At 55.7% G+C, this 25,464-nt stretch overlaps 1 protein-coding gene across 13 annotated transcripts in view; it reads left to right on the forward strand.

Annotated features, from left to right (window-relative positions):
* The window catches only part of DNM1 (dynamin 1), a 51,406-nt gene extending 26,500 nt beyond the window's left edge, over positions 1-24,906 (forward strand). For 2 of the 13 annotated variants that reach the window (XM_032165273.2, XM_032165274.2), the window contains exons 11-23: positions 3,724-3,810; positions 8,797-8,867; positions 9,094-9,145; positions 9,351-9,362; positions 11,603-11,716; positions 15,750-15,859; positions 16,740-16,851; positions 17,291-17,302; positions 17,937-18,107; positions 19,477-19,718; positions 20,085-20,300; positions 22,762-22,798; positions 24,293-24,382. In XM_032165273.2, the coding sequence (XP_032021164.1) occupies positions 3,724-3,810; positions 8,797-8,867; positions 9,094-9,145; positions 9,351-9,362; positions 11,603-11,716; positions 15,750-15,859; positions 16,740-16,851; positions 17,291-17,302; positions 17,937-18,107; positions 19,477-19,718; positions 20,085-20,300; positions 22,762-22,783 (1,221 nt within the window). In that variant the 3' untranslated portion in view covers positions 22,784-22,798; positions 24,293-24,382. Of the gene's footprint in view, positions 1-3,723; positions 3,811-8,796; positions 8,868-9,093; positions 9,146-9,350; positions 9,363-11,602; positions 11,717-15,749; positions 15,860-16,739; positions 16,852-17,290; positions 17,303-17,936; positions 18,108-19,476; positions 19,719-20,084; positions 20,305-22,761; positions 22,803-23,663 lie in introns of all 13 variants that reach the window. The other 11 variants (XM_032165270.2, XM_032165271.2, XM_058445405.1 and 8 more) reach the window with 9 other exon arrangements.
* The last annotated feature ends 558 nt before the right edge of the window (positions 24,907-25,464 follow it).

Here is a 25,464-nt window from a genome sequence, read left to right on the forward strand (position 1 = left end):
AAAAAAAAAGGAGGTTTCAGAAAAGAATGTATGGTATTTTGGAGAAAAAATAATATATGTGAATGATAAAATCTCAAAGGCGTATTCACCATAGGAATCTTTTTATTTTCACTTCACAAATTTTATTTATTTATTTATTTATTTTTATTATTACTATTTTTTTTTTTTGAGATGGAGTTTCACTCTTGTTGCCCAGGCTAGAGTGCAATGGTGCAATCTCGGCTCACTGCAACCTCCGCCATCCAGGTTCAAGCAATTCTCCTGCCTCAGCCTCCCAAGTAACTGGGATTACAGGTGCCCGCCACCACACCCAGCTAATTTTTTGTATTTTTAATAGAGACGAGGTTTTACCATGTTGGCCACGCTAGTCTCGAACTCCTGACCTCAGGTGATCCACCCGCCTTGGCCTCCCAAAGTGCTGGGATTACAAGCGTGAGCCACCGTGCCCAGCCCATTTCATAAATTTTAGTCATGCTCTAATCTTTTACAGTGAGTCTGTGGTTTCTTTTTCTTTTTCTTTTTTTTTTTTTGAGACAAAGTCTTGCTCTGTCGCCCAGGCTGGAGTGCAGTGGCACGATCTCGGCTCACTGCAACCTCTGCCTCCTGGATTCAAACAGTTCTTGTGCCTCAGCCTCCTGAGTAGCTGTGATTAAAGGCATGCACCACCATGCCCAGATAATTTTTGTATTTTTAGTATAGACAGGATTTCACCATGTTAGCCAGGCTGGTCTCAAACTCCAGACCTCAAGTGATCTGCCTGCCTCGACCTCCCAAAGTGCTGGGTTTACAGGCATGAGCCACTGTGCCCTGCCGTCTGTGTGATTTTTGTGAGCAGAAAAAACTGATCAACAAATATTTGAAAAGGAAAGCTTTGGTCTAAAAGGAGGAAACTGATACTTTTGCCTTTTTTTTTTTTTTTTTGAGACAGAGTTTCGCTCTTGTTGCCCAGGCTAGAGTGCAACGGCACGATCTCAGCTCACTGCAACCTTCACCTCCTGGGTTCAAGTGATTCTCCTGCCTCAGCCTCCCGAGTAGCTGGGATTACAGGCACACGCCACCATGCCTGGCTAATTTTGTATTTTTAATAGAGATGGGGTTTCTCCATGTTGTTCAGGCTGGTCTCGAACTCCCGACCTCAGGTGATCTGCCCACCTCGGCCTCCCAATGTACTGGGATTACAGGTGCAAGCCACCGCAACCGGCCACTTTTGCCTTTTGATTGGTTTAGTGGATCATAATTATTTTTTTCCTTATAGGCAAAACTCACCTATCTTTGTATCTATATTTTTTCCTCCCCTCGAGTTTTCTAAGGTTAGCAAGTCACTCCTGCCAGAAGTTTAATGAGTATTAATAAGTGAACTCTCATTACTGCCAGCCCTGCTGGGATTAGACTTGCCATGTCTGAGTGAAATCAAGAGTTTAATGTTGGGCATGGGGTGTGCTGCTCAGTTCTCTCAACAACTCTAGGAGGGAAGGTGTCATTACTACCCCATTTTCCACATGGAGAAACTGAGGCCCGGAGCGGTCTGGTCATTTTTCTAAGGAGAGTCAGCAGACAGCGGCTGGCTTTGAACCCAGGTCTGAATGGCTCCAGGGGCTGTGTCCCTGACTGCTAACCCGGTGGGCTCCAGGCTGACTGCCCCCTCAGCCAAGGGCTGAGAGGGGAAAGTTCCTTTTGAAAAGCTGGCGAAACGTCCTGGAAATGTTCAGAGGCAGCCAGAATGGAAAAAGATGCTCAAAGGGAACAGAACTTCTCAAAGGGGCAGAGGCTGCCCTGCCACGGGTGACACGTGGAAAACTTGAGACATGTGACATCCCGGCGGTTAGTGGGAGAATTGGTCATGCTCTTTGGCAAATTGCTCCCTCCTCCTCCCTCCTTCTCCCCGCTCCTCCAAACTCTACCCTGGGAGGGAGCACTTGGGACCACCTCAGAGGAGGCCTGGTGGTGGTGACCCAGTCCCAAATGTCTGCCCAGACTTGGAGACTGCAAAGAGCGGGAGCCCTTCCTTGAGCCTCAGGAGTAGTGGGGTTCACAGGGCCCCTCTAGTCACCGTTTTTAAGCCCCTGGTCTCAGGCTGCCCCTCCCTCAGGTCTCCTGAGCTTAGCCACATCAGCCACACCCTTGGCACAGCCACGGGATGATGGGTGTGATGTGGGCATCCCTCGTGTTGGCATCCTGGACCGATATCCAGGGCCCTGCTTTCTCCCCATCCTCCTGCCTCTCCCGATGCCTCTCCTCAAAACTCCTTGGCCTCCATCCTGCCCTCAGAATCACCACCCGTGACTCAGGCACACCAATCCCTGGGCCTCTTCCTCCACTGGGGGACCCACCTGAAGGGCCTGACCAAGCCACGGGAAGAAGGATGAGGAGTGCTCTCAGCTTTGCCCCATCATGCTGCCTGGGCCCCAGGTGGCCACCGCGTGAGGAGGGTGGGCCCACAGGACTGGAGCCCCTGGGGGTGGGCTCCCACCATCAGAAATGCAATGAGTCTCCTCCCCAGAAGAGCTGATCATGGGCCAGAGGGCCAAGGACCCTGTGCCACTCACCCTGGCATCCATCCTTCATTCATTCCCTCATTCTCTAACACGCCCTCTTCCAGCACTGGCCGTGGGACTGGCCCTGGCCCTGCCCCAGCCCTGCCTCGGGGGCAGGTGCCACCCAGTTGATTGGAGGAGGTGGAGTGGGAGAGGAGTGGACAGAGGCCCCTAACTCAGCTCTCAGGCAGTCGGGGCAGGCTTTCTGGAGGAGCTGAAGTCGGGCAGAACCCTGTAGTCAAGTGAATCACCTGGGTTGTGTCCAGAGCCCGACTGAGCTGAGGGCACGATTCACAAGCAGAGGGGGACGGGCTTGGAGCAACTTCCCCTTCAGCCTCCCTTCATAAGAACTGGGGGGAAAGAGGTGCTGCTGAGCTCCTACCCCAAAGGAGTGGGGTCAAGACAGTGTGGCTGGCCAGAGCTGGGCAGATGTGACTGGGGATGGTGGTGCCGGGCAGGGGCATGCAAGGGAGACAGAGCTGAATGGATTCCACCAAGAGGGCCAGGGCCCAGCCAGGCCCCGCGGGGTACTGCTCATGCTGCTGGCCCCCGCCTCGCATGTCCCCCAGCCCTCGCATGCTTTTGCTTGTGTTTCCTGCATGTCCTCTGGTGTGACTGCTGGTTTTCCCCTGAACCCCCTCCCCAGCTCTGACAAGGAGCATTGCCTGTCCCAGCCTGACTCAGGAGGCCAACTGGCACCTTGGGCCCTGTCCCCCCCGATTCCTCCTGGATAGGAATCCAGAGGCTGTCCCCTGCCCGATTCCCCATCTAGCTGTCCCTCCACGCCTTTAGGAAGGCACGGGGTAGCCCTGAGTATGAGGGAACACCTTGGGAGCTAACGGTCCCCAGAGGCCTCAACCTAACCAGTCTGCAGGGCAGGCTCATTCCCACGGCCTTTCTCCCACGGGAACCACCCCTTTGCCCTGAAGTTGCCCAGGTAGGCCAGTGAAGAGGGCCCGGAACCAGGAAGACCCTTGAATCGCCATTTGGAACCCACACTTGGGGGAAAGGGGTGGCCGTGGCTTGGTGCCATCAGCGTCCTGGGACCCCAGGTCTCTCTTCCCGGCGTTGTGGGCATTCTGTGTGTGCCTCCCACCCTGCGCCGCGGATCCCTGGACTCGTGGGGTGTGGGTGCTCCCTGCCCGTGCCCTCTGTGTACGTGGCTTTCTGCCCTCCTGCCCTTCCCCAGCTCCAGCAGTACCCGAGGCTGCGGGAGGAGATGGAGCGCATCGTGACCACCCACATCCGGGAGCGCGAGGGCCGCACTAAGGAGCAGGTGAGCCCCTCAGCACCCGGCCTGGCCGCGCCTTCCTTCCACTCCTGGCCCTGGGGTTGCTTCCTTCTCGTTTTGTCTCTTCTGTCTCAGTCTTCCTCTCTCTCATACTGACTCTCTGCTTCTCTCTCTTTTCTATTGTAGTAAAATACACATAACATACCACTTTAGCCATGTTTAAGTGCACAGTTCAGTGGCACTAAGTATATTTGCATTGTTGCACAGCACCATCCATCCACAGAACTCTTTTTTTGAGACAGTCTTTGCTCTGTCACCCAGGCTAGAGTGCAGTGGTGTGATCTCTCAGCTCACTGCAATCTCTGTCTCATGGGTTCAAGCGATTCTCTTGCCTCAGCCTCCTGAGTAGCTGGGGGGCTACTGGGAGGTGGCGTGTGCCACCATGCCCGGGTAATTTTTGTACTTTTAGTACAGACGGGGTTTCACCATGTTGGCCAGGCTGGTCTCAAACTCCTGACCTCAAGTGATCTGCCCACCTCGGCCTCCCAAAGTGCTGGGATTACAGGCGTAAGCCACCGCGCCCGGCCCACAGAACTCTTTTCATCTTGCAAAACGGAAACTGTCCCCATGAAACACTAACATCCCATTCCCTGCTCCCCCAGCTCCCGGCAGCTGGCAGCTACCATTCAACTTTCTGTCTCTATGAATTTGTTGTTTGTTTGTTTGTTTGTTTTGAGACGGAGCCTCGCTGTTTTCCAGGCTGGAGTACAGTGGCATGAAATCGGTTCACTGCAACCTCCGCTTCCTGAGTTCAAGCGATTCTCCTGCCTGAGCTTCCCGAGTAGCTGGGATTACAGGCACGCACCACACACCTGGCTAATTTTTTATATTTTTGGTAGAGATGGGATTTCACCATGTTGACCAGGCTGGTCTCAAACTCCTGACCTCAAGTGATCCACCCGCCTTGGCCTCCCAAAGTACTGAGATTACAGGCATGAGCCACCGTGCCTGGCCTGTCTCTATGAATTTAACTTTTCTAGGGACCTCATGTAAGTGGAGTCATACAGTATCTGTCACTTAGCATAATGTCTTCCAGGGCCATCCGTATTGTAGCATGTGTCAAAAGCTGCTTCCTTTTTAAGGCTTGAATAATATTCCATTGTATGGATGGACCACACTTTGTTTATTCATGTGGGTTTTTTCTACCTTTTGGCCATTGTGAATCACACTGCTATGAAGATGAGTGTACAAATCCCTATCCGAGTCCCCACTTTCAACCCTTTTGAGTATATACCTAAAAGTGGAAATGCTGGGCCATAGGCTAGTTCTATGCTTATTTTTTTTGGAGACAGAGTCCTGCTCTGTCGCCCCTGCTAGGCAGGAGTGCAGTAGCACGATCACGGTTCACTGTAGCCTCGACCTCCGGGGCTCAAGCAATCCTCCGACTTTAGCCTCCCGAGTAGCTGGGGCTACAGGTACATGCCACTACGCCTGGCTAATTTTAAAATTTTTTATAGAGACGGGGGTCTCATTATGATGCCCAGGATGGTCTCAAACTTCTAGGCTCAAGCGATCTGCCTCAGCCTCCCAAAATGCTGGGATTACAAGCATGAGCCACCGTGCCCAGGCTAGTCTGGCTTTCTTCACTTTCTGGCAGTCTATCCTTGTGGTCCTCTCTTTGGGCCTCTCTTTGTCTATTTGCTGTTTCTCTGGGTCACATTATACCCCTCATAGCCACCCCCACCTTTTATGTCATCGTTCATCAAATATTCATTCATTTCTTCCTTCAATCACAAACATAGCCACTGAACGCTACCTCTGAGCTGCACGGAGCAGAGGTGAGCAGGGCCCATCGTGGCCCTCACGGAGCTCAGAGGCTAGTCCTCCTTCCTGATCCATGTCTGCCATGCCCCTACCTGTCTGTTGTAGCCCCCTCTGGCTCCCATTTCCCATTTCCTGTTTTCACACATCTCTCCATGATGGTGCCATCTCCATTCATTCATTCATGTTTTTGTTGTTGATGTCATATTTTTAAATCCTTATTGATTGCTTTTTAATTACAAACATCACAAATAATAAAACATTCAATCAGTATCGAAGTGGTTAAATTACAAGGAGATAGCCCTCCATTCACTCTTCCCCACCCCCAGTTCTTCCTGAAAAATAATGATTAGTAACAGTTTGGGGCTCCACACAGTGGCTTTTACCTGTAACTCCAGCACTTTGGGAGGCCTAGGTGGGAGGATTATATGAGCCCAGGAGTTTGAGACCAGCCAGGGCAGCATGGCAAGACCCCGTCTCTACAAAAAATTTTAAAAACTAGCTAGGCAAGGTGGCATGCACCGGAATTCCTAGCTACATGGGAGGCTGAGGTGGGAGGGTCGCTTGAGCCCAGGAAGTGGAAGCTGCAGTGACCCGTGATCATGCCACTGCATTCCAGCATGGGCAACACAGCGAGACTCTGCCTCAGTAATACCCCAAAAAGCAAAACAGTTTAGTGTGTCACCTTGCAGGCATTTTCTTACACATGTGCACTCACATACAAACACACGCAATCCAGATTCCATCTTTATCCTAAACCGCAAGCCTGCTGTGTGCCTTGCCTTTTTCCTCTGAAGATAATCGTAATACCTAACATCTATTGAGTATCTCATCTCTTGTGTCTTCACCAGTTCTAAGAGGCAGAAACGCTACATTTGTGGACTCTGAGGCTGAGTGAGGACAGACCCCAAGCTCACAGGAAGCAGTGGGGCTTGGGTCTGAACCTGGCAGGCTTTGTCCCATCTGGAAAGTCATTCTCATCACTACTCAATTCCAAATATGTTCACATTTAATCGTTTGCAAAGGTCTTCCCAGGCCGGAACCTGGACATTATCCTTGTTCTTTTTTTTTTTTTGAGACAGTCTCTCTCAGTTGCCCAGCCTGGAGTGCAGTGGCTCAATCTCAGCTCACTGCAACCTCTGCCTCCCGGGTTCGAGCCATTCTCCTGCCTCAGCCTCCCAAGTAGCTGAGACCACAGGTGCATGCCACTATGCCCGGCTAATTTTTGTATTTTTGTAAAGATAGGGTTTCACCATGTTGGCCAGGCTGGTCTCGAACTTGTGAACTTGTGATCTCAAGCGATCTACCTGCCTCAGCCTCCCAAAGTGCTGAGATTACAGGCGTGAGCCACCCCGCCCGGCCCGTCCTTGTTCTTTTGAACAGATGCAGGGTGCTTTCTTGTCTAGAGAGTATCATAATCTATTTCACCCTCAGATGGCCACTGGCTTGCTCCCAATTTTTCTCTATTACAAACTGTACTACTTTGAATACTCTGGCTCATGTATCTTTGCTCACTTGATGAGTGTATCTGTGAGATATAATTCTGGAAGTGAATATTGCATTGTTTGTTTGTTTTTTTGAGATAGGGTCTCGCTCTGACGCCCAGGCTGGAGTGCAGTGGTGCCATTATGGCTCACTGCAACCTCTGCATCCCTGGCCTCAAGCGATCCTCCCACCTCAGCTTCCCAAGTAGCTGGGACCACAGGCGTACACCACTACACCTGGCTAATTTTTCTATTTTTTTGTAGAGACAGGGTTTCTCCATGTTTCTCAGGTTGGTCTTGAATTCCTAGGTTCAAGCAATCCTCCTGCCTCGGCCTCCCAAAATGCTGGGATTATAGGCATGAGCCACAACACCTGACCCTGTGCATTTTAATGTTGTTAAATATTGCCAAATTGCCCTCAGAGAAGGTAATACTGATTTACACTTCCATCAACAATATATGAGAGAGCTCATTTCCCAACACTTGTGCCATGCTGATCATTTAAAAAGCCTCTGTTTGTTTGTTTGAGACAGTTTCGCTCTTGTTGCCCAGGCTGGAGTGCAATGGCACAATCTCGGCTCACTGCAATCTCCGCCTCCTGAGTTCTAGTGATTCCCCTGCCTCAACCTCCCAAGTAGCTGGGATTACAGGCATGTGCCACCATGCCCATCTAATTTTGTATTTTTAGTAGAGACGGGATTTCTCCGTGTTGGTCAGGCTGGTCTCGAACTCCTGACCTCAGGTGATCCGCCCACCTTGGCCTCCCAAAGTGCTGGGATTACAGGCGTGAGCCACTGCACCTGGCTAAAAGCCTCATTTTTAACTTACATTTCTTTATTAATGAGAGTAAGGATTTTTTATACATCCTTAGTGGATGTATGCATTTCTTCTATGAATTATTCATCATGTTCTTGACTATTTTGATTTGTGATTTTCTTTTTTTTTTTTTTCTTTTGAGATGTAGTCTCACTCTGTCATCCAGGCTGGAGTGCAGTGGTGCAATCTCGGCTCACTGCAAGCTCCGCCTCCCGGGCTCACACCATTCTCCTGCCTCAGCCTCCCAAGTAGCTGGGACTACAGGAGCCCGCCACCACGCCCGGCTAATTTTTTGTATTTTTAGTAGAGATGGGGTTTCACTGTGTTCGCCAGGATGATCTCCATCTCCTGACCTCGTGATCCACCCGCCTTGGACTCCCAAAGTGCTGGGATTACAGGCATGAGCCACCGTGCCTGGCCAATTTGTGATTTTCTTTCTTTCTTTCATCCTCTCCTCTCCTCTCCTCTCTTCTTTTCTTTTCTCTCAGGGTTTTGCTCTGTCTTCTAGGCTGGAGTGCAGTGGTGCAATCTTGGCTCACTGCAGCCTCAACTTCCTGGGCTCAATCAATCCTCCCCCCTCAGCCTCCCAAGTAGCTGGGACTACAGGCACATGCCACCATGCCTGGCTAACTTTTGTATTTTTTGGTAGAGACAGGTCTCCCTATGTTGCCCAGGCTGGTCTTGAACTCCTAAGCTCAAGCAATCCTCCCACTTCCACCTCCCAAAGTGCTGGGATTACAGGTGTGAGCCACCACGCTCAGATTTTGTCTTTCACTGATGGTAGGGACTATATTTATTATAGATACTAACCTTCTATATGTGCTGCAAGTATTTTTCTCCCAGCTTGCCCTGCGTTTTAAAACTTTGTGGTGTCTTTTCCGCTTGCCCACCAACCTATGTATCCTTGAAGGTCATGCTTCTCATCGATATCGAGCTGGCTTATATGAACACCAACCATGAGGACTTCATAGGCTTTGCCAAGTGAGTGCTCCCCCAGGCAAAAAGTGAGTGCTTCCTGGGCAGAGAAGGTAACGTGTGTGTGTGTGTGTGTGTGTGTCTGTCTGTCTGTGTGTGTGTGCGTGTGTGTAGATGTGTAGAGCCCAGGTCTGCTAGGTTAACCCTCTGGGTCCTGTGCCCACTAAGCAGTGAGCAGTAGAGCTGGGCCTCTTGAGAGAAGTTCTGAGACTCCTCCCCTCCCTCCCATTAGTGCTCAGCAGAGGAGCAACCAGATGAACAAGAAGAAGACTTCAGGGAACCAGGTGAGTGGGCCGCAGCACCCCAGCCCGAGGGATGGAGGGTGCCGGACGGACACCAGACTCTGAGAGCCCCCTCCCCTGAGGGGAAGGGTCCCATGGGGGCCAGGGACCTGTCAGCTGCCAGCCACAAGCCTCCCACTCTGCCTCAGTAACCCTCTCTCCTCTCTCCCCGATGCCTCTCGTGGTTGCTATGGTTACCTCTTTGCAGGATGAGATTCTGGTGAGTACCAGGACTGGGGCTCTCGGCTTGTGTAGTGAGGGGGCGGAGGGTCCACTGGCAGTGGGGATCTGCAGTGGGTAGGAGGGCACCCTTTGGCTGAAGCTGCTTGTACACACCAGCCCCTGGCACTTCACACCTGCCCTCAGGCCAGAGGCAGGCCCAGCCGCATCCACCCGTCCATCTGTGTGCACGAGCCAAGCACCTACTTCAGGCAGAGCTAGACCGTGTGGGGCTGGGTGGGTGAGGAGGCTGGGCCTGGCACGGAGTAGGTGCTCCTTAAGCATCTGTTGGATGGATGGATGCACGTGAGCAAGACACATTTTTAAGAAGCTGACAGCCATCGCCTCCGGACTTGAATGAAGAGACGAATGAGGAGTCAAGAGAAGTCACAAAGTCGCTGCTCACCTGGCCTCCTGCTCTCTGTCCTTAGATGTCTGCGGAAACATCCCTCGTCAGAAGCGCTTGCTCAGTTGTACACATGAGCCCGAGGGTCCTCAGCTTTTCTTTCCATAGGTTCCAGAGGCCGTAGTTTCTTTGTAAGACTCTAGGTGTTTATGTGATTATTGGCTTAATGTCTATTTCCTTCCCAGGCCCCATAAGGGGAGGGCTGAGTCTGTCCCGTTTATCATTAAATCCTCAGCTCAAGCCCCTAGCCTGGCACGCAGTAGGTGCTCAACAGAATGAAGGGAGGAATGAACGAAGTATCAGGACAATTCAATTCAGCCAACACTAGCTGGTGCCTCCACGGTGCTGGCCTCTGGACAGGACGTGGAGACCTGGGCCTGCTGGTAGGGCCCAGCTAAGGCCCCTGAGAGCTCCAGGCAGGGTGGGAGTTGGGAGAGCAGGAGGTCCCTGGTGCAGGGCTGCAGAGAGGGCTTAGGATGAGCAGAGAGGAGTTCAGGGCTGGGTGTGGCCAAGGCGGAGGACAAAGACTACAAGTTAGGGTGGGGAGCAGGTGGCAAGATCTGCTGGTGACATCCTGGGACACAGTGGACTCAATTCCAAAGACGGTGACAAGATCCCTGTCAGGGGATCCTCGCCTGATCGGGAAGGGGTGAGAGAGGCAGCTGGTGGTCTCCCCTCAGCTCAACTGCTGCTGGGCTGTGCAGCTCGGGTTCTCAGCGAGGTTCTCAGGGAAGCCAGAGAGGCATAAGGAGGGCTCCAGAAGCAAGCCTGGCCCCAGAGGGCTTTGCCGCCAGCCCCAGGCCTCCTTGAGTCTTCTCTGGATGCTCAGAGAAGAAGCTGGGGAGGTCAGGGTCCAGGAGGGAGCAGAAGCAGCTGCCTCATCCTCTTGGTCTGACCCATGACCAGTGCCTGGCCAATGACCCTACCCCTGAAGTAGAATCCACAGGCCCTGGACTGTGGCCATGGCTCTGGACAGTCCTGGGGACAGCTGCTTCCTGCCATGAAAAGGGACCTTAGCTTGTTGCTCTAGGCACTTTGTGGCTCAGCCCTTGCCCCTGGGGACCTGGAGCCAAAGACCCTTAGAACCATACTATCATAGCTTTTATTTATTCATACTACAAATACATATTGATCACTTACTATCTGCCAGGCCCTCTGCAAGGTGCTGGGATGTACTAGTGACCAAGAGTTCATGATTTAGCAGGGGAGGCTGCATCGACAGACAATCACACACACACGCATGCAGAGAAGTTAATTAAAAATCGAAGTCATTGTTACAGAAGTTGACTTCAGGGAGTGATCAAAGATTATTATGGGAATCCTGATTTATCCTAGGGGCCAGGAAGGGGCTGCCTGAGAATGTGAATCCTGAGCTGATACTCAAAGGCTGAGTAGGAATTTGCCAGGCAAAAAGGAAAAAGTGCTTTCTAGGCAGAGGCAGCAGCAGCATGTGTAAAGTCAGAAACACATCTCAGAACAGATGAGACCTTAAGCTTCCAAGACTCGCAGTTGGCTTCCCCAGTCGGCCCCATAAACTCTGCTTGCATACTTTTAGTGACAGGGAGCTCATCCCCTACCCAGGCCTCCAGTTCCTTACTTGGCCAGGTCTGCCTGTCAAAGGCTCTTTATCCTGAGCTGATCTCAGCCTTCCTCTGTCTTCCACTCTGTTCACTTGTGGTTCAAACTAAGGCAGGTCTGGCCCCCACCCTCCCTGACTGCCAGGCCTCTGAGAGCTGGGGGAGGGGTGGGGTTTCGAATGCCTCTCTTTGCCTACCCCATCCCCCACGGGGAGGCTCAGGCCCTGTCCACTGACCTCCTGCCCCATCACCCTCCAGGTCATCCGCAAGGGCTGGCTGACTATCAATAATATTGGCATCATGAAAGGGGGCTCCAAGGAGTACTGGTTTGTGCTGACTGCTGAGAATCTGTCCTGGTACAAGGATGATGAGGTGAGTCAAGGGCCAGTGGTCATCAAGGGGCTGGGCTGGTGGCCAGAGTCAGGCTCAGACCCTCCCATGGGCTTGGAGTGGGCTAGACCATGGAATAGGGTTTTTAAATGTCTCGTCAAAGATCCGTGGGCAGGCTGGGCACGGTGGCTCACACCTGTAATCCCAGCACTTTGGGAGGCCGAGGCAGGTGGATCACCTGCGGTCAGGAGTCCGAGACCAGCCCGGCCAAAATGGTGAAACCCCATCTCTACTAAAAGTACAAAAATTAGCCAGGTGTGTTGGCGGGCGCCTGTAATCCCAGCTACTAGGGAGGCTGAGACACAAGAATTCCTTGAACCCGGGAGGCGGAGGTTGCAGTGAGCCGAGATCGCACCATTGCACTCCAGCCTGGGCAACAGAGTGAGACTCCGTCTCAAAAAAAAAAGGATCCACGGGTGGAGTTGGGATGCAAGGGTCCAAGGCAGGTGACCCTGGGGGTTCAGGGGGAGGCACCCTCTCACCCAGGTTGGAAGGAGAAGGTGGCTTGGCAGGACTGAGGAGCCTGGGGCTAAGCGCCCTGGGGAGGGTGGGCAGGGGCCTTGGGTGCCCCTCCCTGACCCTGCGGCCCAGCAGCCTTCCTGTTTTCCTGCTGCAGGGCGTGCCGCCTCCTCTGTGGCCCCCACAGGCCCATGACACACACGAGTCCAGCTGCCAGACACCCAGTTAACCCCTGCACCCCAGTCCCCTAGACCCCTGCAGTCCAAGGGAAATGCCCAGGGTGCCCCCAGGCTGAGGGGCAAGGAGTGTGGGGGCCTTGCGGAGGTGCCACAAAAAACCCCTCCCCGCCCACTAGGGTGCACAGAAGCCCCTGCCACCTCCTTCCCCTGTTGCTGGTCTCCTTTAAGAATGAGTCTATTTGGCTTTCACATCTGGATTCCAGAGGTGACCAGAGAGAATGGGGAGGGCTGGGGGTGGGCTTGTGGTAATGAACTCCAGCTGGCCAAGGAGTGGGGGAAGGGACCCTCTTCTTCCTGAGGGGGCTCTTAGAGGCTACAGCATCCTCAACGGGGGAGCGGGGCTCTGGTGGGGCCTGTGATTTTGGCCTCCAAGCCCCCTCCCAGGTCCCTGTCTCCTCCAAGTTTGTCCTGGGCAGGGGCCCCAACTCTCCACCTTGGGAGGGGCCCTCTGTCGTCACTGGCGGGGGCGCCAAGCCATCTGGACCTCATTACCCCAACCCTGGCCTCCCCCACCATGGGGGCCCCTGGAAGAGATGGAGTGTGCAGTGGCGTGGGGTGCGGGTGGGGGGTGGCTTCCTGCCGGTCTCTCTGCAGGCTCCCTAGATGCCCCCATGGGTTTGGGGTCTCCCATGTTGAGGTTCGTTACACAGGGCCAAGGAGACTATGTGACCTGGGGCTGAGGGCCTGAGACCAGGCGACACTGTGGGGGAGGGGCACGTGCCACGGAGGGGGTCCCCTGATCTCATGCCTGAGCCTGTAGGTCTTTCTGGAGCTTTTGTGTACATCTGAGTTAAGTCGTGTGTGAAAACAGCTCTGAGAATCGTATGTGGGGAGGTGGGAATGGGCTGTGGGCTGCGGGTGCTGGGAGGCGGGGTGTGTTTGTGTGTGTGTATGTGTGTGGCTGTGGGTCTGGTGTGTGAGTGTTTTTTAGGAGTGTGATTGGGGTATAAGCATCTAGGTGTGTTTGGAATATGTGGTCTGCATTTGCATCTGGGGGTGAAATCTGTGTGCCTGTGGAGTGACTCTGGGCATGTGCCTGTGCTTGGGGTGTAAATGCAGGTGTGTGGGGGGAGGGGGCTCTAGGAGGGAGGGTGTGAGTATGGGGTGTTTGAGAATCTGTGTATGTCTTTGAGATGTGAGGATGGGGGGAGTGTTCCAGTTGTGAGGGTGTGTATGGGTGTGTGTGCATGCACTTGTGTGTGTCTGTTTGGGACATGGGTGTGAGATGGAAAGTGTGGGGGTGCTCGTGTGTGTGAGTTCTGGGACTGTGAGTGTCAAGGTGCGTGTGTGTTGAATGTGAGTGGATTCTTGCACTAGGAACCCTGGGGATGTGGAGGTGGTCCAGGCTGGTGGGAGAGTGGTCTGTACTTCTCTACCCAGCCACCAGCCCTCAGGTTTTGGGGTGAGGGAGGCTCTTTGGGCAGACCGGCAGCTGCTCACATCCGCAGTCCCCATTGACCCCCCCATCCTCTCAGTCTTCCTCGGCCACCCTTCCCCCACCACCGCTACCCCCCACCAGTCCCACAGCAGGGTGGCACCCCCATCCCTCTGTGCCTCCTCCCAGCCCGCCCTGTGCCCCAACCCCCTGGCTCCAGGCTCCGGTTCTGGGATGGTGAGCAGGGGTCGGTCCAGCTCTCCAGTGGCGGCGGCGCCGAGGGTCTAACCCAGCCCAGCCTAACCAATGTGCAGACTACTGTACAATTTGGGAGTCCTGAACAGATAGTCTAAACACTGGGTAGACGGAGTGGAGGTGTCCTCTGGTCCATCCAGGCAGCAGTGTCTGTCCATCCGGTGGGCGCTTCAGCCCCATCCCCTGGAGATCCGAGAACCCCCCAGCCCCAGCCTGTGTACCCCTAGCCCCAGACCAGCCAGCCCGTGGTCCCCTCTCTGCTCCCAACTCCCCTTCTGCCTCCTTTGACGTGGCAGGGGTGAGCGGGAGCTGGGGCTGAGAAGGAGGGGCCTGAGGAGGGGGCCGGCCAGCAGGAAGGGAGGGGTGGGGGGAGGAGGCCGCTCCTACCTAGTGTCCAACCCCGAAGCACAGGGCGGGTGGTGGCGGGGCCTCTCTCGAACGGTTCCAGATGTTCCCTGGCCGTGTGTGCAACTTCCTCCTCTCCTCCCCCAGCCGCCCTCTGGGGCTCCAGGCCACCCGCCTGGCATAAAGAGGGCTTTATGTGGCTGCATGGGCCAGGGGGGCGTTGGGGGCAGAGAGGGGTGGGCAGGATGACGCCAGGATGGGGGAGCAAGGTCCCCCTAAACCCAGCCCCCCACCTGAGTTCCTAGGCAAGGCTCATGCCCAAGCTCTTTGAGTCCCCGAGGCCCACACAGACGAACCCCGTGAGCAAGTAGGGCATGGGTGACAAAAACCCCTCCCCTCTCCCAGAGCCTCATCCTGGGGTACCTCCTCCCCAGATCCCTGAACCCCTCCCCTGGGACACAGCAGCCTACATACACATGTGCCCACACCGAGCACACACATGGGCCTAGCACCGCACACGCCTGTGCACAGATACACATAACTCCTCCCAGACAGCTCTAGATAAATCAAACACACAGCCCATTGTACCACGGTATGCAGGTAAGATGTGTACCCCAGTATAAGTCCACAGGCATGGCTATGCAAACATGTAGGCTTGCACAATTGCCACACACATCCACAAAGTGTGCACACATCCACATTGAGATGCAGACACACACTGACACATGGTTCATGCTGGGCACATGTGCGCACATACACAATAGGTAATAGGATATGTACTTGGGCTTGCATGTGTTGGCACAAACACACAACTACACACATGTTGCACACACAGGCACACCATCTCCAGGCTTGTGCTGGCTGCCCTATTGCTAACACATGGGGAGCTCGGGGGAGTGGGCTGAGCCGGCCCTTTGAAGCCGCCGGGTCTGGTGGCCCCCCTTCCTGGTCTCTGCAGTCAGGAAATGAAGTCAGAGGCGGCCAGGCCGGGGGCGAGAGAGGCCTGAGTGTGCGGTCCCTGCCTGAGGCCGGCCTGGCTTGTATCCAGGACTTGCCTGGGGAGGGATTGTGGGAGCCACTCTCAGCCTCCCCACCCCTCACTAGCCCCCTGGCCTCCGGCATATATGCAGAGCTGGTGAGACTGGCTGGAATGCCAGTGGGGGCCGGCGGTGCCCAGGAGGCCTACGGTCTGTCCGTGGCCAGGCTTTTATCTAGCTGCACCTTCACAGTGGGAGGGGGCTGATGCTTAGAAGCCCCGGGCCAGTCAGGGGGACTCTTAGGGAGTGAGGTGTGGCAGAGAACAGTGCCAGCCTCACCCCATTGCTCCTACCTCTGCCCACAGGAGAAAGAGAAGAAATACATGCTGTCTGTGGACAACCTCAAGCTGCGGGACGTGGAGAAGGGCTTCATGTCGAGCAAGCACATCTTTGCCCTCTTTAACACGGAGCAGAGGTGCCTGCCTGCCCCTGGTTGTGGCTGCTGCAGCCCCAAAACCACCCTCACTGAGTAGAAGCTGGGTACAGGGATCCAGGGAGGAGAGGAACCTCCGCTAGGCCCCACAGCAAGCCATCCACTGACAGATGCTTGTTGAGTTCCTGCTTTGAGCTAGACACCATGTCAAGACCTCCCATCCCCTCCCCTTCCCTTCCCTCCTCCTTCCCTCTCTCCTTTCCTTTCTCCCTTCCTTCCATCCTCCCTCCTTTCTTCCCTCCCTCCCTTTTTTTCCCTCCTCCCTCCCTTCCTCCCTTCCTTCCATTCTCCCCTTCCCTCCCTCCCTCCGTCCCTTCCTCCCTTCTATAGTCACTGGTATAGTGCATGCTCTTCATGAGACACTCTGCCAGGCCCTGGAGCCAAAGGGCCCTAGTCAGGCCTGGTCTTCTTCTCCTGCTTTCTTTCCTATAGGGTGGTGATAGTACTAATCCTCTTCCTTCCTGACCCAAGGCTGACTCTGCTACTCAGAGATGAGGGTTCAGTCCAGCTGCCATCAGAGGGGTCCTTAGAGAGCCACGGAGGAAGCTGGTGGGATCTGGGCCCCAAGCTAGAGACTTCACTGACTATGGTTGTCCTCTTATCAAAGGTCCAGTCCCCTTCTAAGCATTTTACCATTCACTTCACTGAATCCTCAGTGACCCAAGGAGGCAGGAATTATTATTAACCCATCTTCCCAATGAGGAAACTGAGGCTGAGAGAGAGGAAGGGACTTGCACAGGGTCACACAGCTGGGAAATGAGCTGGCCTCAGGCATGTTGACCCCAAAGTTTGGGCATGCCCTTAACCCCCAGGGAGGGTCAGGCTTTGACCATCTGCCCTCACCGCCTGCCCTGTCTTGCAGGAATGTCTACAAGGATTATCGGCAGCTGGAGCTGGCCTGTGAGACACAGGAGGAGGTGGACAGCTGGAAGGCCTCCTTCCTGAGGGCTGGCGTGTACCCTGAGCGTGTTGGGGTGAGTGGCAGGGCAAGGAGAGGAGGGGCAAGCATGATCCTAGGGCCCTTGGGGCACCATCCTCAGTGATGCCAAGTCATGCCATGTTTCCGAGGCCTTATTTGGCTCAGAAATAATAGGAATCCTCCCCCCTACCCACTCTCGGGGTGGGAACAGAGATCAGTCTCCTGGTCTTCCCATCCTTCTCCAGTGGCAGTTTTGTGTCTCTGTCTCTGTTGCAGATGCCATTTCCTGCATCCCCTTTCTATGATGGTAGTTTCTTGTGACTGCCTTCTCTTTTCTCCCCTATTTCACTGTGGTGATGTCTAGAGTAGCCTGAGAGTTGGGGTGCAGTGTCCCAGGTTCACTCAATCTCTCCCCTTTTCCTCTCTGTGTGTTTCCTTCGGCTGTGCTCCCTGGTGGTGGCGGCGGTGGCAATGTTGGTGTGTGGGCCTCCCAGGACAAAGAGAAAGTGAGTGTGCCCTTCTCTTGCCTCCTGCCAGGCATCTGCAGCCTGGCACCAGCTCCAGCCAGGTTTTCAAGCAAGGGACCTGGAGATGTTCTTTTCTAATTTCTGAACTGGGGCCAGGCGCAGTGGCTCACACCTGTAAACCCAACACTTTGGGAGGCCTAGGTGGGCAGATCATGAGGTCAGGAGTTCGAGACCAGCCTGGCCAGCACAGTGAAACCCCATCTCTACTAAAAATACAAAAATTAGCCAGGCATGGTGATGCGTGCCTGTAATCCCAGCTACTCAGGAGGCTGAGGCAGGAGAATCACTTGAACCCAGGAGGAGGAGGTTGCAATGAGCCAAGACAGCACCACTGCACTCCAGCCTGGGTGACAGAGCAAGACTCTTTCTCAAAATAATAATAATTTCTGGATTGGGAAACTGAGGCAAATTCTAGGCACTAGAGTCAGAACCAAGACAAGGCTGAATCAGGGGAGTCAGGACAGGGATGCGGAGCCGGGTGTGTGTTCAGGCCAGTCGCTTCTCTCTGTGCCTCAATGTTTTGGGTACCCTTGGAGGGGCTGAGATCCTGGGGATGCCTGGAACCTGGCTGCATGGCCTGGCCACCGTGATGCCCTTGTGTTCTCCATGGCAGGCCAGCGAGACTGAGGAGAATGGCTCCGACAGCTTCATGCATTCCATGGACCCACAGCTGGAACGGCAAGTGGAGACCATCCGGAATCTCGTGGACTCATACATGGCCATTGTCAACAAGACCGTGAGGGACCTCATGCCCAAGACCATCATGCACCTCATGATTAACAATGTGCGTGCTCCGCCGCATGGGGGCAGGGAAATCCTGTGGCACTGGGGACGCAGGTGGCCACGTTGGCCTGGGGGAGATGCCAACCAGCCCTATGGGACCAGGTCCAGGGAGGGACGCATGGTCCAGACCAGAGCTGTCCAGTAGAAATATAATGAGGGGCTGGGCGTGGTGCTTCACACCTGTAATCCCAGCACTTTGGGAGGCCAAGGCATGCGGATCAATTGAGGTCCGGAGTTCAAGACCAGCCTGGCCAACATGGTGAAACCCCATCTGTACTAAAAATAGAAAAATTAGCCAGGTGTGGTAGCATGAGCCTGTATGTAGCTACTTGGGAGGCTGAGGCAGGAGAATCACTTGGACCCGGGAGGCGGAGGGTGCAGTGAGCCAAGATCCTGCCACTGCACTCCAGCCTGGCCGACAGAGTGAGACTCCATCTCAAAAAAAAAAAGAAAAAAAGAAAAAGAAGAAATATAATGAGGGGCTGTGCACGGTGGCTCATGCCTGTAATCCCAGCACTTTGGGAGGCCAAGGCAGGAGGAACACTTGAGCCCAGGAGTTCAAGACCAGCTTGGGCAACACAGTGAGACCTTGTCACTACACAAAAATTTTAAAGAATAGCGAGGGTTGTCCGGGCGCGGTAGCTCATGCCTGTAATCCCAGCACTTTGGGAGGCCGAGATGTGCAGATCACCTAAAGTTGGGAGTTTGAGACCAGCCTGACCAACATGGAGAAACTCCGTCTCTATTAAAAATACAAAATTAGCCAGGCGTGGTGGCACATGCCTGTAATCCCAGCTACTCAGGAGGCTGAGGCAGGAGAATTGCTTGAACCCGGGAGGCGGAGGTTTCAGTGAGCTAAGATTGTGCCATTACACTCCAGCCTGGGCAACAAGAGTGAAACTCCGTCTCAAAAAAAAAAAAAAAAAAGAATAGCTGGAGTTGGTGGTAGCACGTGCCTGTAGTCCTAGCTACTGGAGAGGCTGACATTGGAAGATAACTTTGAGCCCAGGAGGTTGAGGCTATAGTGAATGGTAATCTCGCCACTATACTCCAGTCTGGCGAAAGAGCGAGACCCTATCTCCAGGAAAAAAAAAACAACAACAACTGAGTAGACAAGAGTTCTGGTGGCATGATAGGTCCTAAGTCCTGTCCCGGATCTGTGACCTTGGTCAGGAGACTTTTCCTGTGGACCTCAGTGTCCTCATCTGAGTGAGAAAAGCGCGGTGGGGAGGCGAATCTTCCAGTCTACGTAGTGTAGGAGCCGCGTCTGAAAAGCCATACCAGCTCACAGTCCCAGCAGGGCCCGGTGGGGTGGCCAGGGCGGCACAGGCATCAGGTCCCCACCTCCTTCTCTCTTTGCCTACTCGCAGACCAAGGAGTTCATCTTCTCGGAGCTGCTGGCCAACCTGTACTCGTGTGGGGACCAGAACACGCTGATGGAGGAGTCGGCGGAGCAGGCACAGCGGCGCGACGAGATGCTGCGCATGTACCACGCGCTGAAGGAGGCGCTCAGTATCATCGGCGACATCAACACGACCACCGTCAGCACGCCCATGCCCCCGCCCGTGGACGACTCCTGGCTGCAGGTGCAGAGCGTACCGGCCGGACGCAGGTACCAGGGCCGGCCCCCACGGCCCCAAAGCCCCCCAGCCCGGGGCCCGCGGGAGGAGTGCCGGGACCGGGCAGTGGCGCGCCCGCGTCACCGGGGTGGCTCCCACCTGGAGCGAGGGGCGGAGCTTAGAGAGGGCGGGGCTTGTCGCGGGGCGGGGCTTGCCGTGGAGAGCTGGCTGCAAGGCTGGGTGGAGCTGGGACGTTGGCGCCGCTGGGGGCGGGGCTTAAGCTCCGGCGACCGCCTAGGGGCGCGGCAGGGAGGGGCTTGCGTGCATGGGCGGGGCCAGCACTGGGCTGGGGCGGGGCCTCTGGGTGGGCGGAGCTGCTCATCTCGCCTCTCCTTGTTCCTCGCTCCTGTCGCCCTCAGGTCGCCCACGTCCAGCCCCACGCCGCAGCGCCGAGCCCCCGCCGTGCCCCCAGCCCGGCCCGGGTCGCGGGGCCCTGCTCCTGGGCCTCCGCCTGCTGGGTCCGCCCTGGGGGGAGCGCCCCCCGTGCCCTCCAGGCCGGGGGCTTCCCCTGACCCTTTCGGCCCTCCCCCTCAGGTGCCCTCGCGCCCCAACCGCGCTCCGCCCGGGGTCCCCAGGTGAGTAGGGGCTGAATGCGGCTGGAGAGGCTGCCAGACGGGCGTGGCTGGGAGGGAAATGGGGCTGGATTCCAGAGCATCGGACCTGGCCGCCGGAACAGGCCGTTTCCATCCCAGGCAATCGGACTCTGAGTGCCGGAGCCACGCCACGTGTGGCCGAGGGCTGGCGGAGCCTGCCCCCGAGGGAGCGCTGAGTCCCGGAGGTGGTCGTTTCTGGGGAGGAGGCTGTGGGGCTCGTCCCACCTGCCCCCTTCTTTCCAGCACTTGCATGGCGCTTCCCTCTATTTTCACTCTTGGCGGCCGCCCACACGTTGCATTCCTCCTCCTTTCTTCTTCTTGCTGTTCTCTATCCTCCATTCCGTCCAATTCCTCTCCCAGCCCCTGGGGAGCCTACCTTAGGTCTGAGTCTGAACCCCGATCTGCCCTGAGTGTGTGGATTTCCTTCAGCTACCCTGATGTCCCCACTTCCCAGTCCTGACTCCTTTGAGCCATCCCAGGGGGTGTCCAGCCACTGGCCCACAGGAGCAGAGGCCAGGCTGTGACTGTGTGACTAGAAAGGTGTGTGATGTGTGTGTGGGCGTGCACACGAGTGTGAGAGTGTAAGAATGGCACCCAGGCCCGGGCTAGGACAGGAGCAGCTGGGGAAGCAGCCTGGGGCCATGGGCAATCTGATGGCTTTTTTCCTCCCCCTTCTTCTGGCCCTACCCAGTCTAAACCAATGTGGTAGGGGTGGCAGCAGGGGCAGGGATGGGAGTGGCTGAAGCCTGCTTCATTCCCAAAGATTTCTAGGGAAACGCTTTCTACTACCTCCTTTGGTAGTAGACCTTCTTGACCCATGACCCTCTTTCAAGGAAGTTCACTCCAATTCCCAGTCTGCCCTGTTTCCACTGGCCACATTCTCTTTTTTTTTTTTTTTTTTTGAGACGGAGTCTCTCTCTGTCACCCAGGCTGGAGTGCAGTGGCGCGATCTCGGCTCACTGCAAGCTCCGCCTCCTGGGTTCACGCCATTCTCCTGCCTCAGCCTCTCCAAGTAGCTGGGACTACAGGCGCCCGCCACCACGCCCGGCTAATTTTTTTGTATTTTTAGTAGAGACGGGGTTTCACTGTGGTCTCGATCTCTTGACCTCGTGATCCGCCCGCCTCGGCCTCCCAAAGTGCTAGGATTACAAGCGTGAGCCACCGCGCCCGGCCACTCACTGGCCACATTCTCTAAGGAAGAACACAGCAGAACAATAGCAACTGTTTTGTTTCTGCATGGCTGGAGGGTAGGGCTGTCGGTCTAGCACCCATAAACCAAAATGAGGCAGGGATTGGGGCTTGCCCTATGATGCTCTGATGACCAAAGCGGATGGGTAGAGGCAAGCAGCATGGTATTGGGCAAGAGGACTGGACTGGGAGTCCAGAGATGCTGCTTCACCCTGGGCCTTTAGACATGTCTCTTTCCCTCCCAGAGCCTCAGCATCCCTTCTATCAAATGATGACATTCTGCCTTTTTCCCAGGGTGGTTGTGGGGATTGAGGGAGACAGTGGCTATAGGGATGCTGTGTTAACTGCAGATGCAGCCGTAGGAGCACTTTTGCTAACTGCCAACGTGAGTTCAGATTCTTCAGGGTATTTGGCACCCAGGTCTATGGTGCGGTGTGAGATATGTGATGTAAGGCTTGATGCCTGCCCCAACTCCAGTCTTGCTAACACACATGAAACATTTGGCAAATTATGACCCTACCTTGGGGAAAAGAGCAGTCTGGGAGAGCTTCTTCAAGGCAACCTGACTTCAGTGCAGTCTGAGGCATGGCTGAGATAGGCTTACGTGGCAAGGAATCGGGAGGGTATCTGGGTCAAGAGCTGCAGTGTGGGCAGAGGTGTAGTGTGGGCTGCATCGAGGACAGCCACTGGACAAAGCAGAGAACAGAGACAGAATGAGGAAGAGCTCTGTGGGGAGGGTGGGGCACAAGGTGGAGAACCTTCAAAGTCCGAAAAGTTTGACTCGTTGGGGCTCAATGCTGTAGGCAGTAGGGAACCACAGAAGGCTCTTAGGTGGAGAAATGACAGCTGGACATTAGCAAGCAAGCAAGCCCTGTCTCCATGAGCAGCACGGGTGGTCCTCTGAGCACACCAGGCACGAGTGTGCAGGGAGCTGGTGCAAATGCCTCTGTGTGCGGGTGAGCTTCTGTGTTGTGACTCTGCCCACACGTGTGCTTCAGTGTGCTGAGTGGCTGCATGCCCCAGATCCGTGCTGCACGCGCCGCCGGCCAGTGAGGGTGCTGGGCACTGGGAGGTGGCGGGGAAGGAGGCGTATGCGTGTTATTTGTGGGCATGTGTGTTAGCGTGTGCATGTGGGCCATGGGGCCTCACGGCATGTGTGTGCACGCCCGGGCGTGTGCGTGTGTGTGTCCCCCACCCCCAGGCCTGCCCCACCCGTGCGTGTGAACTGCCATGTTGATTTCGTGCTGTCTTTCAGAATCACTATCAGTGACCCCTGAGGAGCGTCAGCCATGGTAGGTACATGCCTCACCGCCTGCTGCATGAATGGTGTGTCTGCCCCGCTGCACTAGCTCCACACGGGGCGCGCAACTGGGACCTCAGAGCCAGGCTCCCCGCCCCTCCCTTCTGCAGCTGCAGACTTGCTCTTTCCTCTTTCTGTCCTCGTGCCGCTGGCTCTCTCACCTCCCTTCCCTGCGAGCCTCGGGACTCAGTGCCACTGCCCAAGGCCTCCATGGCTGAGCCTGGGGGCTCTTGGAACAGGCTCCGCGCCCAAGCTGGCAGACATGGGTGCTCTCTGGAGCTGTCAGAGAGGGCAGAGAGCTCATGGTTTATGGTGTAAAGGCTGGGAGCTTGGAGGGGGTCGTGTGTGGGGCTGGACTCTGAGGCGGCCAGAGGTCTAGGAACGTCATCCTGGGCACGCCATGCCTGGTGTGCAATCTGAGTCATGCTCCTTGGGTAGGGCATCCAGCTCCCAGCCTGGGGGCGCTGAGAGCCAAAGCCACTGCAGAGCAGGGTGATAGTCAGGGTCCCACCTCCTCTATCTGCCGGCAATCCAGTGGTGATCTAGGGTAAAAGCTTGAGAGTCCCATACACACGGTCATCCCACGATATACCTCACAGGCCAGGCAGGGACACACAGCCCCCTTCCCTCCCTCCCAGGTACCATCATAGCTGCTAGTGTGACTGAAGGCAGTGTCCCTGGCCCCGGCTGAAGCACCGTAGCCAGCCAGCGGGCTCACACACCTTGGCCTGTTGCTCCCAGGGTCACTTGTGCCATTCAGCCGAGGGGATGCCCGTGCCTGCTGGCCCAGCTGAGCTCTGCCCAGTGAGCCCACCCCCCCTTCTCCTGCCACTGACTCGTTCTTCTGCTTTTCCCAGCAGGAAGGGCCCAGCCTCACCTACGCGACCTGCAGCCCCCCGACCAGCTGAGGCTCCCCTCTTAGACATATAAGTCTATGGCCACTGGCATCCGGCTGCCTGTCCTCCCTGCCTCCCCCAGGGTCCCTTCAGAGGGTCCTGGGTTTCCTGACCACCCAGAGGGGCCTCCGGTGCTCCCTCCAGCCATCCCTTTTAGTTTTACCCTCCTGGTTCAAGCAGTGTTCTTTCTCTATCAGGCCTGGTGGCTGTTGCGTGGGGCTCCCCAAGGCAAGGGGTGGCCCCAGGCCAGTGGGTTGGAAGACAGGGTGACCAGAGAAGAGGGAAGCCCGAGGGGGCCGAGCGTCAGCCTGAACTGCAGGTGCCCTGCCTGGGTGCCGTGTGAGAGGCCAGTGTGTGTGGGGTGGGGAGGGCCGCCATAGCCCCCAGGCGCTACCTGTGAAGCTACGGCTCCTCCCTCCATCTTCCTCCCCTTTCCCTTCTAGCCCCTCTTTTCCAGGAACCTTGCCACACCCACACCTGCGCCCTCCCCTCCCCGGCCCTCCCACCACTGCTGCTGCGCACTTGCCTTACCAGCTCTCTCTTTGCTTTTCTCTCTCCCGTTTTCTCTCTGCTTTCTCTCCAACTGCCAGCCGATCGGGTCAGGCAAGTCCATCCCGTCCTGAGAGCCCCAGGCCCCCCTTCGACCTCTAAACAGATCCCTCCTCTTCTCGGAGACCTCCCTTTCCAAGCCTGCCTGGACGGCTGTTCTGTGACTTGACAGTGGCTCCCCCAGCCCCAAAGCCAGCCCCCTTCGTCTGTGACTTAGTCTGTTGTAGTGGTGAGCTGACACATTCAGGCGTGACCGTTGGTGAAAACTTGTGCCCCTTCTGTGGTACGCCCTTGCCCTGTTCTATAAATATCTATAAATACTCATATATATACACACCTACACATGGCCAACCGCCTCGCCTCTAGTGCTGGGAATCAGTCACTGTGCTATCCTTGTGGAGTCTTGTGGCCCAACTACAAGAGAACGCTGTCCCCCGACATCCCACTCCAAAGTGTGCCACCTCCAGTGAGCCTCCTTGTCATGCCCGGCCTGTGGACAGCCAGCCCCCACCATCCCTCCCACCCCCTACCAAGCATGGGGGTGCTGTGCAGGCAGCCGTGTGGCCTGACAGTCTCTACCAGTCCTGCTGTCCCTCGGCTGAGAATAAAACCCATTTCTGGATGATGGGGAATGTCTCCTCTGCTGGTTGTGTTCTCTCTGGAGCTCAGGGGAGGGGAAGGGCTAAGCCATTACTAGGGTGCTGTTGGGGGCGGTGAAAAGACCACATCTCTTCCAAGGGACATTTTTCCTGGAAAGCCCCTGGAGCTTAGCTGGCTCTCATCCTGTGAAGCGGGCTCTGGCCACTAGGGGGCAGGGCCATTAACTCAGCCTGGAGGGAGCCTGCCGGGCGGCCGGCATTCTGGAGGGACAGACAGACCACCAGGCTCAGGCAGGCGAGGGAGGCATGGGGACAGAACGGAAGACACCTGGGCTGGATGGAAGTCAGTGCCCTTGGGTGCTGGCATCCTGCCTTCTTGGCCACCACTAGATCAGGCTTCTGAGACTGTTGGCCATCGGGGCCAAACCGTCCCCATAGGTACCACGGTAGTCCCCGTGTAATCCCCCAGATGTCACCAGGCAGCATACAGGTAACAGGCCTGGAAGGTCCCAACAGCCCAGCTGCACATGCTCAGACACTCTGGGGCTCCTTGTTCAGTGGCACAAACTCCAGGACCCAGTGAGAGAAACACAGGAACACGCCAGGCAGAACAG

Source organism: Hylobates moloch, unplaced genomic scaffold, assembly GCF_009828535.3.
Source record: "Hylobates moloch isolate HMO894 unplaced genomic scaffold, HMol_V3 SCAFFOLD_10, whole genome shotgun sequence".
NCBI classification, from domain to species: Eukaryota; Metazoa; Chordata; class Mammalia; order Primates; family Hylobatidae; genus Hylobates; species Hylobates moloch.